At 49.3% G+C, this 14,172-nt stretch overlaps 3 protein-coding genes across 3 annotated transcripts; 2 read left to right on the top strand and 1 right to left on the bottom strand.

Moving 5' to 3' along the window:
- Positions 1-196: 196 nt before the first annotated feature.
- On the bottom strand, positions 197-2,751 carry N7500_002272 (F-box and WD domain protein; the record flags this gene model as incomplete). Its single annotated transcript, XM_056673418.1, has 2 exons — positions 197-2,418; positions 2,532-2,751. 2 exons carry the CDS (start codon positions 2,749-2,751, stop codon positions 197-199), a joined length of 2,442 nt encoding a protein of 813 aa, XP_056533943.1.
- Positions 2,752-4,393: 1,642 nt separating this feature from the next.
- On the top strand, positions 4,394-7,342 carry N7500_002271 (Rho family guanine nucleotide exchange factor CDC24; the record flags this gene model as incomplete). Its single annotated transcript, XM_056673417.1, has 4 exons — positions 4,394-5,365; positions 5,423-5,671; positions 5,745-5,931; positions 5,991-7,342. 4 exons carry the CDS (start codon positions 4,394-4,396, stop codon positions 7,340-7,342), a joined length of 2,760 nt encoding a protein of 919 aa, XP_056533942.1.
- Positions 7,343-8,244: 902 nt separating this feature from the next.
- Positions 8,245-9,879, top strand: N7500_002270 (pyridoxal phosphate-dependent aminotransferase; the record flags this gene model as incomplete). Its single annotated transcript, XM_056673416.1, has 4 exons — positions 8,245-8,329; positions 8,386-8,861; positions 8,925-9,210; positions 9,278-9,879. The coding sequence occupies 4 exons, from the start codon at positions 8,245-8,247 to the stop codon at positions 9,877-9,879; spliced, it is 1,449 nt and encodes a 482-aa protein (XP_056533941.1).
- Positions 9,880-14,172: the final 4,293 nt, after the last annotated feature.

The following is a 14,172-nucleotide window of genomic DNA, read 5'->3' as shown; positions in this document are numbered from 1 at the left end:
GAGCAAGGATCAATGCGCCAGGCGAAGAAAACACAACGAGATCGTACTGATGCCATTAATAGGAAGTCGTCAAGTGAATTGAGCCGTCTTTTCATCAGAGGGTTCGGAATTCGCGCCCACTAAGGACGATGCAGGAGATGCATTGATGGAAAATAAGAACAGATGCTGGTATTAAAAGGCGTAAAGGCGAAAATGATTAGAGCCCCTTGAAGAACGGACTCGCCTCAATGATATCTTCATCGTCGCAGGCGAAATCCCATCCCACAATGCGAGGGTCCACGCTAGCACAAATGAGCTTCCGTGCGTCAAACTGGAGTTTGAAAACCCTTGCAGCCGTCGAGGACCCTTGTGGTCTGCGCTGATGACCATGGTGGTGATGATGATGAGCAGGAGGTGGGTTGAGTGGCAGAGCGTTGTTAACCGTAGGAGGCACAACTTGTGGGTTGGCACGATCAGCATGGGGGTTCACATTACCATGTTGCCCAAGTGTCGCCAGAGCCTGTGCTGCTTGCAATTGTTGAGCCTGGGCTGCAACTGTGGTTCGTGCCACTTCGCTGAGGTTCCCACGAGCGGAATTGGCGATAGCATCACTGTGTCGCAGTTGATGATCCGTTGTCCACCTGTTATCACGGTCTTTGTGCCAGATGAGGATTGACTCGTCGTAGGAACCCGACACGATACGGGCCCAGCTACTACCTCCCCCACCAGGTGGAATTTTTGCTCCCACGGCAGTCATGTCGCGAGGGTCTCGTGACCCCGCAGTGTTCGGTTGGTAGCCATTGCGGCGTTGCTCCCGATGGCCCATGTCAACGTCCAATCCAGCTTCTCGAGCGGCGTAGAACGCAGTGTCACACGCTAGCGCTTCTTCGCGCAAGGTCTTATCGGCCCCCGGAGCATCACCAAATCCTGCCTGAAGGGTGCGAACGAGATTACTATGAGCTCGCAGACACGCCACCTCAGCTCCGGTAGCATGATCGTAGATGCGGACAGAGTTATCATTGCTGCCACTGATGATTCTTCGGCTGTCGAACTCAACACATGCGATGCCTTTCTCATGGCCCGTCAAGGTCTTCGAGCAACTACCAGTGCGGATGTTCCAGACCTTGATCACTCGATCCCCAGACGCCGTCACAATATCATCACCATGAATCTGCATCGCGTTCACGGCTGCTCCATGTCCCTCCACGGTCATAAGCAACGTGTAAGGCTCTAGGACTTTGTATTGATCATGCGCAATGCCAGCTTCAAGAATGTTAGGCGAAATAGCGTTCAGGTCTATTATCCATCCGGGGTATGTGGCGTTTGATCCATGACAGATACGCGGATAATCCTTGCTATTCGGTAGAAGATCTCGGCGGTTCCATACCTTGACAGTTCGGTCTTTGGAACAAGTTACGAGGTAACGATGATCGAATTTGAGATTGAGCACCGAGTCAAGATGCGCTTTGTCAATTTGATGGATCTTTTGCCCAGTAGAGAATTTCCATACGATGACGGATTTGTCGCTGCTACCGGAGATGATGATGTCTTCCTCTGGCCGAGGATCAAATTGCAGACATAGTACAGACTTCGTATGTCCCACCAGCGCGGGATGCCAGAGTCGCTTGGTATCCAGGTTCCAGACTCGCACAGTCTTGTCTCGGCTTCCACTGACTAGCCATCGGCCTTCAAACTGAATCGCATATACGCATTCCCTATGGGCCTCTTCTGGATGGGACGGGTCAGGGAGTTGAAAATTGGTGTATCGGCCTTGATGCCAATTTGCTTCGAGTCGCCTGCGTTGTTTGTAGATATGAAAATAGTTGATTTTGGCACTTCCATCAGTATCCCGCATGAGAAGACGCGATCGTAGAGGTGGGTACAGGGGTGAAGGGGACTGGGGGATATTAGTTGGTAGAATGAACTCTGGGTCGTCGGCGAACGAAGGTGCGGTTTGATCGTCATCGTCGGTCATGTGGTGATCACCTTCACTGTCGGCCATCGGGGGCGCAGGGCCAAACACGGTCGATCTTTGATCTTCATTGGTTCGTGAATCGAGCCAGGTTGATGGCACGCGCTTTTTATGCTTAGGTTCCCCGAGGTCTGGTTCCAGGCGCCGGAGGCGGGACTTTCGGGTTTGGGGCGACATGGCCTCGGAATGTTCTTGCTCAAACGCACGAACTGCACTGGTGTCCAAGTCCCAACCCTCATGGATGTACTGAAATTTCCACAGACCAGAGTCAAGGATACGTTCGCGCCATGAGCGGGATGCAAGCGAGGCATTTAAAAGCGTCCGAGCGTCGAGGTAGGTAAAGACCTCCCATGTGATTTCCGGAGGGAGCCTGACACATGGGTCAATATGGAGGATAGGATTAAGTCGATCAACGACTGCGGCGATGCTTGAGGTTCGTAGGGATCGAAGAAGGCTGTATGCGAGCTCTGAAAATGAGAAACTCTCGGTTAACAAGGAAAATCGAAAAGAAACAACGAGAGGCTGATGCTTCGCGCTCGAGGCAAGTATGCAACGAGCAAAGGGGAAAGGGATATCTTACCAGCTCTACCGGCCTCGGACTGGGTAAGCACCCAGTTTGGAAGCGCCATGACATTATCCGATCCTAAATCTTTGTCGGCCTGGCTTCGAGTATCGTCCGAGTAGCCCTCATCTAGCTTAAACGAGGGTGACAGAGAAGGCGCAGAAAACTCGGAGAGGGTATTTGTCTGCAATTGCAGTGTAGCGGAGATTTGAGCATCGGGCAAGGGCTTACCCTCCATTGATGCGGGTTTTCAGAGGGGTCTGCGCCGAGCTAATGAGTCGGACGCCGAGATCAATGGCGTTGCGCGGTGGCTACGAGATCCTGCAAGAACGTTTTCGCGAAAAGGTTATAGAAAATCAATAAAGAAGGTAGGGATCTGTTTGCGAGGATGGTTGGAAAAGGGAGATTGAACAGATGGATCGGCCTCGGTGCATGTCACGTCACGTTTGGACGAGGCAAGGCCCACCAGATTGATAGAGCGCAAATATAACTTCAGTCACAAGGTGGAAAAGCAAAGGAAATTTCTCTAACTTAGAATGCGAAGTGGGAACAAAGTAGGATTTCAATTCAAATATAGAGTTATCCAGAGTCTCCGGAGTAATCGCCTTGAAAAATAAACATGTTTGATTAAGCGCGCGTGAAATGGACATGAATTCCCACAGTCACGTGGTGTGACATATAAGGACATCGGCTACCTTATAAGAACTGGTTTGTCAAGGCAATGGTTAATGAGAATATCGATCAAAGAAAAGTGGGAAGCTCACAATGGGCCAATTCCGTATTGTCTCATATAGCATTGTATTGCCATCGAAGCGAGGGAGCAAGTCATAGTACATAGCCGGTTCCATTATGAGGCGCTGATATAGTACAAAAGATATCCGATGAAACCCGATCGAATGGCTATTATAATTTACACAGACAGTTTCTTTATGGTGACGGTGTCAATAAGGGGCCCATAGTATATTCCTAGTTAAAGTCCCCTTTTATATACCAACCCCCTACTAAAGGTATACTCAGAGAGACTCCAGCATTCTTTCTTAAGGGCCCAGCCCCTACCCCGGGCTTCCCAGAGGCTGCTGACACAAGCAAAAGCCAACTGCCCCTCTCCACACTACACCGCCCCATGGAACACACGCTAAACCCTTTCAGGCAACTGAACAGACTCCTTCGGCTCACCCTCTTTCCATCGTATTCCTTTGTCCCATCAAAACTCTCTGTTGTGTTTGGTCTTGTTGTTCGGGCTGTAAGCCTCATTTAACTGCTGAGAACTGTATTGTTTTGACTCCCCTTGTTCTTTTGTTCCGTGCGCCTCCCCCTTTTTTTTTTCCATCGGGACCTCGATTGTCCGCTAAGTCCTAGTGACTGGCCCTTTCGCAAAGGTGTTCCTCCGAACCCTCTTTGACCTGATTTGACTCGCCTGCCCGGCTGCAGCGGTCATTCAAATACTTGGATACCAGCGTCTCATCGATTGAGGCTGGCTGCAGGTTGGAATATATCCCTCGAGCCCCTCCTTTCTTCCGGAAAGTGACGGTGCATCGTACTTGATTACCGCGCTATTGGTTCAAACGAATATACCTATATTTACTACCTGTTTGCTCTGATATCAAAGGCACTTCCAGGGGCTCGCATTCGAGACACTCACGCCTGCGACCGAGAACCGATCGTATCGCTGTTGGTCTCCGGAATTTCGAGCGAAACTCGGTTTGACACCTCTCTGCGCCGTGCAGCTCACACCCACCCGGGGAACCCATGATCTTCATCTTTCCACTTCCGACGCTCGTCGACACCCCCAAACCTATTCCCATTGAATCTGCTGTGCAGATTTAAATTGAGCCTGGCTGGTCTAACTCATCTATATCTGGCCCTTGAGGAGATTCGATATGATTGACTCCTCAGCCATGAGTGGCGCTCCGGTCGCCGAGGATAACATCATCAACCGCCGCGGTGGAGAATCGATCTATCAGAGCTGTGTCAATTTGAGGAGGCGGCTATCTGAAGTCCCCAACTTCGAGACATACCTGCAAGAGATGGACGATGATGATCGCCTAAGAGGAAATACAGATCCAGTGGCTTCCTTGTGGAATTGCCTCAGGAATGGCTATCCACTGTTGAGCATCTATAATGCTTCTGGTCCTGTGGAGCAACTAGAAATTGATCCTGGCAAGGTGACTGAGGCGAAGCGGCCCAAAGCAGCGACCTTCAAGTTCTTACAGGCCTGTTTGCAAGAACTAGAATTTCCTCAGCAAGAATGCTTTTTGATCACCGACCTTTACGGCGAGAGTACCACCGGATTCATCAAAGTTATCAAAATGGTCAATCGTGTGTTGGATATTCTCGAGATGCAAGGTCAATTAAAGCAATCCGAAGTTCTAGAGGCCCCCTGCGCGAAGGCCAAGGGGAAGCTTACCAAGCGAGAGCATATTCTTAAGGAACTTCTGGAGACGGAGCGTGACTATGTTCATCACCTGCAGAATCTCCAAGCACTCAAGAAGGAACTGGAAGAGACGGGCGCTTTGACAGGCGATGCGAGTCATCAGATTTTCCTCAACTTAAACAACCTATTAGACTTTGCCCAACGGTTCTTGATTCGCATGGAGCAGCACTACGCTTTGCCAGAGGAAATGCAGAACTGGGGTCAACTTTTCCTCCTACATGAAGATGGTTTCCGGCAGTATGAGCCTTTCATTGCCAACCAGATGCGTTGCGACGAAGCTTGTATGAAGGAATGGGACAAAATCAAAAATGCGCCACGCCATATCGATCTGCAGCAAATGGTCGCTCAGCCGAAAACGCTCAATGGATTCTTCGTGAAACCCTTCCAACGTTTGACTCGATACCCGTTGATGCTCTTGGTAAGTTTGCTTCGTGCTTGGTTTGAGACCAACAGGCTAATGGCTGTACCTTCACAGGAGCTGCGCAAGCAATTAGAAGACGAGCAACTCCAGGCCGATATCACACAAGCAGTCAATTGTATTCAGAATGTGTTGGACTTTGCTAACGAGGCAATCCACAAAGAACATTTGGCTGCGGCAGTAATTGATCTATCCGAGCGCGTGGATGACTGGAAAGCGTTGAAGATGGAATCATTTGGAGATCTCCTTCGATTCGGCACTTTCCAAGTTGTCAAGGGAGACAGTGGAAAGGATAACGAGAGAGAGGTATGTGGCCCTGCACTCTGCGTCCTACGCTTTTATGTCCCTCGAAATGGCACATAACTGACACGGCTCTTAGTACCATATATATCTCTTTGAGCGTATCCTTCTCTGTTGCAAAGATATCAACCCTAACAAGCAAAAGTCTAAGCTTATGATGCAGAAAGATAAGCCGTCTTTGAATGCGAAGGGAAAGGCTCGTCTTCAATTGAAAGGTCGAATCTACATGGCCAATGTCACAGATATTGTTTGTCTTCAAAAGCCTGGTAAGAATTACTCTTGTTTTTTTTTTCACAAGAAATACACCTCTAACCGATTCCAACAGGACTGTACCGTATTCAGATTTTCTGGAAAGGAGACCCTGGTGTCGTTGACAATTTCATCATCCGATATGCAAACGAAGACACTATGCGAAATTGGTACAAGGACATTGACACCCAGCGGGCGATCCAAGCTGAGCGACGCACTTTGCGCAACACCGGAACATCCGACAGCGAGTTTACATATATGGAGGGCATGGCGCACATGCCCAACCCCTATCAACAGGAGTATGATACTGATGACGCCAACAACAAAGATCCATACCATTCCGAATTCCCCATGAGCCGGAATGCCTCCAGTACTAGTCTGAGAACCCGATCTGCCACCGGTGGCAGCACCACCTCTGTTCCTCATCCGAATACCCGGCCGCGCTATGTGGGAACCGATTCAGCGCTTTCGGTGCACACTCAGTTCTCCGGTAACGGAAACATGTCCCCTAGTGATCGAAATATGAGCTCCTACTTTTCACCCACAGAGACTCCTTCCACGAGATCGAGTTCTCAATCGGCAGGATTTTCCTTTAGTCGTCAGAATACAAATTCCACCACTCCCTCAACGAACTGGAATGAGGACTCACTTCGTTACACAGCACCAGCGCTGTCTCGTGTAACATCGCGAGAAGGGGCCACCTCTGGCGGGTATTTCCCACCACAGCCTAATGGAAGAAGTGCCCAGCGTCCATCATTGCCCCCGCTCTCCGGCCCGCAGGCTCACTCCGCAAATGGCATGGCTCAACGGATGCGATCGGCTAGTAGCCCTGACATCCACCATCACAACAATGAGGCACGCCGTTATATGGGAGTGCACACTATGCAGACAGTCGACAATGTCCCGGTGCCACCGATTCCTGCGCACATGGCCAACATGAAGGCCCCTGTCAGCCGCAGCCAGAACGGTTCCCCCACCAACACTCAGCTCCCTATTCGTACCCAACCCCAACTCCACACCACACATTTCAACGAGCCAGAATATAACGATACCCGCCATTCTGGGCAAATCTCCGATCATGCCACATCGCCCTTGACTCAGGAGCCAGAGGAAGGCGACTACATGCCCACTCAACTCAAGGCCAAGGTGAATTTTGACGACAATTATGTCACGCTGGTAATTGCGACCAACATTTTGTTCCGTTCATTGACGGACCGCGTGGATGCCAAACTCGCTCGGTTTACTGATCGATCCATCGGGAACAAATCCGTTCGACTGCGCTACCGTGATGAAGATGGCGATTTCGTCACGATTGATAGTGACGAGGCGGTCCAGCTTGCTTTCATGGAGTGGCGGGAACAACATCGTGACATGCTCGCCAAGGGCCTGGTGGGAGAGATTCAACTCTACTGCCAGGTGGTCGATTAGATCAATTTCTCATTTACTTTCTCGTTCATTCTTGACTTGATACCTCATTGATTCCCCCGCGAAGATCCCGCCGATCCCCGTCTTTTCCAACGCTTTGCATCATCTATGGCGCTCTTCCATACTTACCCTTGTTCCAACTAGATTGGCTTGAAACTGTTGAGCCGCCGTTCTACTGGGAGATACTTCTTTTCTATCTCCCCCTTTTTTTTTTTTTTTGACTTTCAGCAAGCCACGCCGCAAAGCTGTAGTGTCCATGGCATGAATGATGTCCTGGTGACGAGGTGAAGGGATCGACGAAAGACCCTACATTTTGAATTTGTGTTTCTCATTTGGATTATCTCTTTAACAGATCTAGTATCTCAATGTCCACGAACGTACGAAGCTTCTATATGATGTATACGCCTGTTTTTTCACCGGGTTTCTAGTGCATGGAGTTATACACAAGACTTTTTTTTATCTATAATCCGTACCCACTTACCTATCTGATCGGGATGCCGGATAGCCGATAACTCTTGGCAGGTCTATAACTGAGCTATAGCTGCTCCGTAAATATTACTCCGTTTATACATACCATTCATCTACATAAGCTATATAGCTATATGTCTACATGTACTTTACGCAACTTGTTATACAATATAAATCACCAAAATACTATACAGGAAATACCTCTATGCGCTATTAATTTATTGGACGAGCGCCCCTGATGCCCGAATTCTCGCAGAGTCGGTGATTTCGTCGAATCGTCGCCCAGCATTTCCTGGCGTCATCCGTTTGATTAAACTCGGGCTCGGTGTGGGAGTTGTTTTTTTTTATTATTTTTCTCTACTCCCAGATTTTCAATTCTTTACTCCCTATTCTTTTCAAAAAGGGATATCTTCTACAGATCAAAACAACCGCCAAGAATGTCGTTCTCCGGACGCCGCCTGAGTATTCTGCGCCCCTCTGATAATCGCCGTTTCTCGGCCACCAAGGACCTGTCGGACAATGGTACGTGCATATGCTCCATCATATTTATTGACTTTGCTGACTTTCAAAAATTCCAGAAAACCGCTCAGAAACCCACCGGCAATTTCGAGCTGCTCACGAAGGTCACCGTCCCCACGCCGGTCTCGACGCTTCTCGTGCCTCCACCGGTGTCGTCTGGTGCACAGAGAGAGCCTCTGAGCATGGCTATGCTGAGGATCCCACTGGCTGGGCCAATCTAGGTCAGGGAGCTCCCGAAGCTGACGACGAGATTGACGGAAGTTTCCCTCGCCCAAGTTCCATTCCCATCACCTCTGCTGCTCGGGAATACGGTCCTACCGCCGGTATTAAGCCACTGCGCGCCGCCGTCGCACGTCTTTACAACGACCACTACCGCCAGGGCAAGGAGAGCCAGTACACCTGGGAGAATGTTTGCATTGTTCCCGGTGGCCGCGCCGGCCTGATTCGCATTGCTGCCATCCTTGGCAACTCGTACCTGTCGTTCCCCATCCCCGATTACTCTGCATACTCGGAGATGTTGACTCTGTTCAAGAACGTGCGTTTATCGCAAGAGCTAAGCTGAACTGGGATGTGTTACCGCTTACTGACTCTTATGTAGATTGCTCCCATTCCGCTTCCTCTCTCCAAAGATGACCACTACCACATCCACCCCAACAAGATCGCCGAGGAAATTGCCCGTGGTACCCAGGTGCTGCTAACTTCCAACCCTCGTAACCCCACAGGCCACTTCGTGCCGCGAGAGGAGCTCGTGGAAATCCAGGACCTCTGCCGTGACCGTGCAACTCTCATCCTGGACGAATTTTACGGCGGATACAACTACACAACGGGCTGCGACGGATCGACGATTAGCGGCGCCGCAAACGTTGTTGATGTCGACAAAGATGGTATGATATCCCTCCCCCACCTCCCGGAACTAACTCATGTACACGACCAAGCTAACATGAGCCATAGACGTCCTCTTGATCGACGGACTCACGAAGCGCTTCCGGCTGCCCGGCTGGCGAATTGCGTGGGTGGTAGGCCCCAAGGAATTCGTCGATGCCCTCGGCTCCGCAGGCTCGTACCTCGATGGCGGCGCAAACGTGCCGTTCCAAGAAGCTGCGATCCCAATGCTGGAGCCCAATCTAGTGCGCAGCGAGATGAAGGCGCTGCAGAAGCACTTCATGGAGAAGCGCGACTACGTCCTGAAGCGTCTGTACGATATTGGCTTCCGTGTTCAGGACGTCCCCGGGGCGACCTTTTATATTTGGCTCGATCTGACTTCGCTCGACCCGCCCCTGCCTCCTCAGGCTAACATTTCGGACGGCCTGAACTTTTTCAATGCCCTGCTGAGCGAGAAGGTCATTGTTGTTCCTGGTATCTTCTTTGACTTGAACCCGGCAAAGCGTCGTGATCTCTTCGACAGTCCATGTCACCACTTCGTCCGTCTGAGCTACGGACCTAAGATGGATGTGTTAAAGATGGGTCTTGATGGCATTGAGCGAGTTGTCAATCGTGCGCGTCAGGCGGGTGTGTCGAAGTGGGAGGATGAGGTTGCTGTCTCAGATGATTAGGCCTTTCGGTCATGATATTTGAGACGTTTGGTCTGATCTGGAGTTGGATGGTTGTCAGCCTCTGCCTGACCAGCATTTTGGCTGATACATAGCGTAATAGACTGCACTATCGCATTGTCGCATTTCAAGTATTGTTTATTTTACCTACGATCTAGGCTCATAGTTTATGAGAGGTGTTTTGAGACTAGAAAGGCCTATAGATGAGGGATTGACTGGACATGGTCCACTTAGATTAGAGTGTTCTACCTGCATACTCCCAAACTGCGTCCTATCCTTTGCTGATCAAATGGCCATACATAACCTAACGGAACACGGGGCCACCATTGCATACGTACCTGCATGAAGTACTGCTATCACGAAGCTACCTGCTCATGTGTTCCAGGCAGCCATAAACCAGACATCGGCTGGGAGGAGTGGCCAATATCGCAACGCCCCAGTCGCCTCCCACCCAGCCTCGGCCAAAACCTCATTTGCCATGTGCCCATCTCCCCGACGTCCTGATTGACTACGGAGAAAAACACAAGGAGGGAAGTATATAGTACATTGCCCCCCCGGCTCCCCCAGTCAAGCCACAGCAGCGCCCCCAGTTCCCGTTCCCGAATAGTCCAGGAAACCCTCCGGTCAGCCTTCGCCAACCTCGGAAACTGACTGGCATTTGCCAGGATGGCTATTCCTAGATAGACACGTACATTGTACAACATACACCGTGCCATACGCAGACCCGACATCTTTATCCAGGCCGGGTGGCGTCGCACAAAAGGCTTATAAACGCAGCCGTTACCAGCGTCGTACACCCGTGGCTCGAGATCAACGGATGTCCCTGGGTATACAGTAGGGTATACAGTAAGTTATACAGTAATTTGTTTGGACATCCACTTCCCCAGGCAGTGTGGGGATATAGGAGAATAAAGAAGCCATTGACAGGGGTCGCAGCTGTCATTTTCGTCTAAACTTTCCCGATACGGTCTAGCGGCTATTGTATGGTGCCTGGGGCATCTTCCAAAGAATAGCAGCGGAAGCCTTGCAAATGATACTGGCCTATAGCGAGCGTATGATTACAAACGCGGTGATTTGCTTCTGGGCTTGTTTGACTCAGTACACTAGGTAGAAATCGAAATGACTAGGTGTTCCCAGTGTACTCCGTACGGAGGATATTTGCATGACATTTCCAATTCAACATGTACGATGTACTACTCCGGTACTACCAGGTATCAAGACCACTATGTGACATAAAGCAAAAGGAACGGTATAAAACCGAACCAAGATCACACCGATCTGACTAGACTATATGGAGTTTGGCACACACATCAACCTTGGAACTTCCAGGGGTGTGGGAGAATAAGCAGTTTTCTGTCGCTATCGACCCTTGGATGGCACGTATCTTGGCACGATACAAGTGGAATCCAGAACCAGAGATAGTTTGATGTATGTATTAATGTACATAACGGAATCTCTATTTCTCCACGGCTCGCTCTAAGATGCCGCTGATCACTGGAGCACCCAGGGAAAGGCGATCCCGTACGGCGATCTAGACCAGACATTCACAGTTTAACAAGTGGGACCACTTTCAAAGGGAGATCTTCGGTCGTATTAGGCCTCAAAATGCGAGATGATTCTGGGGAAATGTCTTGAGTCAGGAGCTCCGACCTTTCCATATTGGTATGCTATATAGAGTTTGAAGGTCAAAGGTCTAGGTATGTTGTGTATAATTTCCGATCTGCCATGTGGGAACCTTGGAAGGGCGAGAACAATTCAAAGTTTGAAGCTTCTCCACTGCTCGCCAATAGCCGAGCGGTAATTTGGTTATAATTGGTTTTCTACTACGGAGTACATAGTATTTTCTGTTTTCCTGTTTCTGTTACTGGTTTTTTTTTTTTAACAAAAACATTTCTGGTTCGAAAGAAAAAGAAAGTTTGACAAAAAGTTTAGGATCGGCCTGAGCCGCAACACAATTCGAGCTAGAACCGGGTTTCCTCTCTGTTAAATCCGTTGATCGCTCGTATCCAAGTTGCCATTAGGGGGCAGACCCATCTTTCCAGGTGTTCATACATTCTCCAGAGGACAGGGTATGCTGCTTTGTTTCGGAACTGATTTCGCTTCGAAATCATTGGATAAAAGCCCCGTGATCTGAGATGTGCGCATCCTCTGCCCCATTCCACAAAGCTTGTTTCCTATGCCTTTCTCCGGGAAGATCGGGCTAGTCTCAATGGAATGGGTCGAAGCGTTGAGGTTGAAGGCTGTAACAACATATAGCGGAAAGATAAATGATCCACTTCTCTCTTCGACTCCATCTCAAGTCCTCTGTTCATTTTCCCTTTTCGGACTGTGCAGGTCTTGACGGGGACCACATGGAACCAGAATCTAGCTGGCTGAGAGGTGAGGTTTCCAACAAATAGTCTCTGACAGGTTACATTGTGGATTCATGCCAAGGACATTATTTCCGAATTTGGCTAGACAATCTGAGTCTATAAATCTATTATTCATAGAATCATAATACAGATACAATAAGATACTGCGTGTACCATGGAACCAAAATACAGTCTCCAGGTACGGAGTACTCCGTACTCCGTACCGGGATCTCAGTGGACCTTCGGGAACGGTCCATAGTGCACTCCGCAATGTCATACAAATGTATTATGACAATACAATACCCATTTACCCCGATGCTCCCGCAAGGCCCAAGCTCCTGAAACTCAAAGCTTTGGTTTTGTTACTCGGTAGTAGATCATTTGATAGGTCTGCAAATAACAGTAAAAGTAACAGGGATGTTCTCGAGTTGCATACCCCTTTTAGAGCCCTATCAACTAGTCCAGGTCTAGCCGAGCTCAAGCTTATGTTCTCCACCTCGCGTTAACCGCAAGCTCTGCGGCGTCTAAGTGTTTCAGTCTAGGAGATAATGTTTTAACTCCGATACGACATGGTCATGCTCTGTGTCGTCATCTTCTCTGTCTATTTCAGAAAGTCTCTCCATACATTAGGCAAAGCTCTAATGCACCGTACAGGGAATACCCATGATAAATTCCCTATCTTTTTCTTTTCCTCTTACTGTTCTAGCCTATCATATCTTTGACCATTCACATGAGGGAAGCTTTGGCGGGTCTACTTCTCCTGATTCTCCTTCGATCGCCGTTGGAAGGATATCCCCACACCGACTCTTGAAGCGCTCGATAGGGATCTCACAGGGAAGCCTATGTACTCCTTCCTCTGCTGCATGTTGTAACGAGTCTGTAAAACCGTCTAGCGGATCAAAATTCAAGTTTAAATAACCAAATAAATGCGTGCAGCCCTTCCAAGCCTTGGTGTTTTGTTTCTGCCTTCCTATTTCTCTCTCTGCTCCGGTATTGCACTTGTTGCAATATGGAAATGAACTTAAATTATTCCAAGGTTCGAATCATAGCTGCATGCACCTTCAAAATCTCGTATCCCTGGTGTCTATCGAGTATGGTGTATTGGCACATAACTCCCCTGGGCGTTAATATGGCCAAGAACTCCGATGCGACTAGAAGGACTTGGCTTGGGGGCCAGAAACATCAACCTTGGTCGCCGAATGCAATGATTCTCCGATCGTGAATTGTCTCTTGATTGTTTTCCTGCTTGAGGGGTTTTAATCGAGTTTGCGTCTAGTGACTCCTTATGATGTCCATGCATATACACGGTCCAATCACCGTCCCGCAAAAGCAATTTGTGTTTTGGTTTCACTTCCTAACACCTGATACATTAACCGGCCAGTGGCTAGATTCGAGTCCCAGCAAAGAATGTTTAGTCTGATGCGCGCATGGTGCTAGCTGCCCCGTTATGCCAATCTTGAACCTCTCTCTACGTACAGACGTGGAGGCCGCGCAAGTCCAATTGACCAGTGCCATTCCGGTCAAGACCATGGCCCAAAGTTTATACAACATACTCGCTGGGGTAAGCCATTATCTATGGAGTACAGCATACTAGATTGCATGGCGGCTCGAAAATTGGCCTCCAGCGCCACTCGATCTACCGGATCCGAGGGAAAGCAGTAATTACGATCGGTCTCATTGAAATCTCCGAGTTTCGGCGGAGGGAAGTGAACAAGAGATGGAAGCGAAATGAACAGAGAGTCGCAAGATCCTAACGATTGGAGGTATATCAACCCCGTTTTCAAGGCTAACGCATAAGACCCAGTTTGCACGCAATTTGTGACTTGCATGTGGGGATCCCCAATCAAACAGGCCCTAAAGTAGTATGAGGCTTTTGTGCCCACTTACATAGTGCGCAGGTACTGTGATATTGAGATCCCAGTTCGCTGGGAAGAGGGCCGACAGC

Source organism: Penicillium coprophilum (assembly GCF_028826855.1).
Source record: "Penicillium coprophilum strain IBT 35676 chromosome Unknown utg000002l_segment0_segment1, whole genome shotgun sequence".
NCBI lineage: Eukaryota > Fungi > Ascomycota > Eurotiomycetes > Eurotiales > Aspergillaceae > Penicillium > Penicillium coprophilum.
This window is presented reverse-complemented; position numbering and strand designations above follow the sequence as displayed.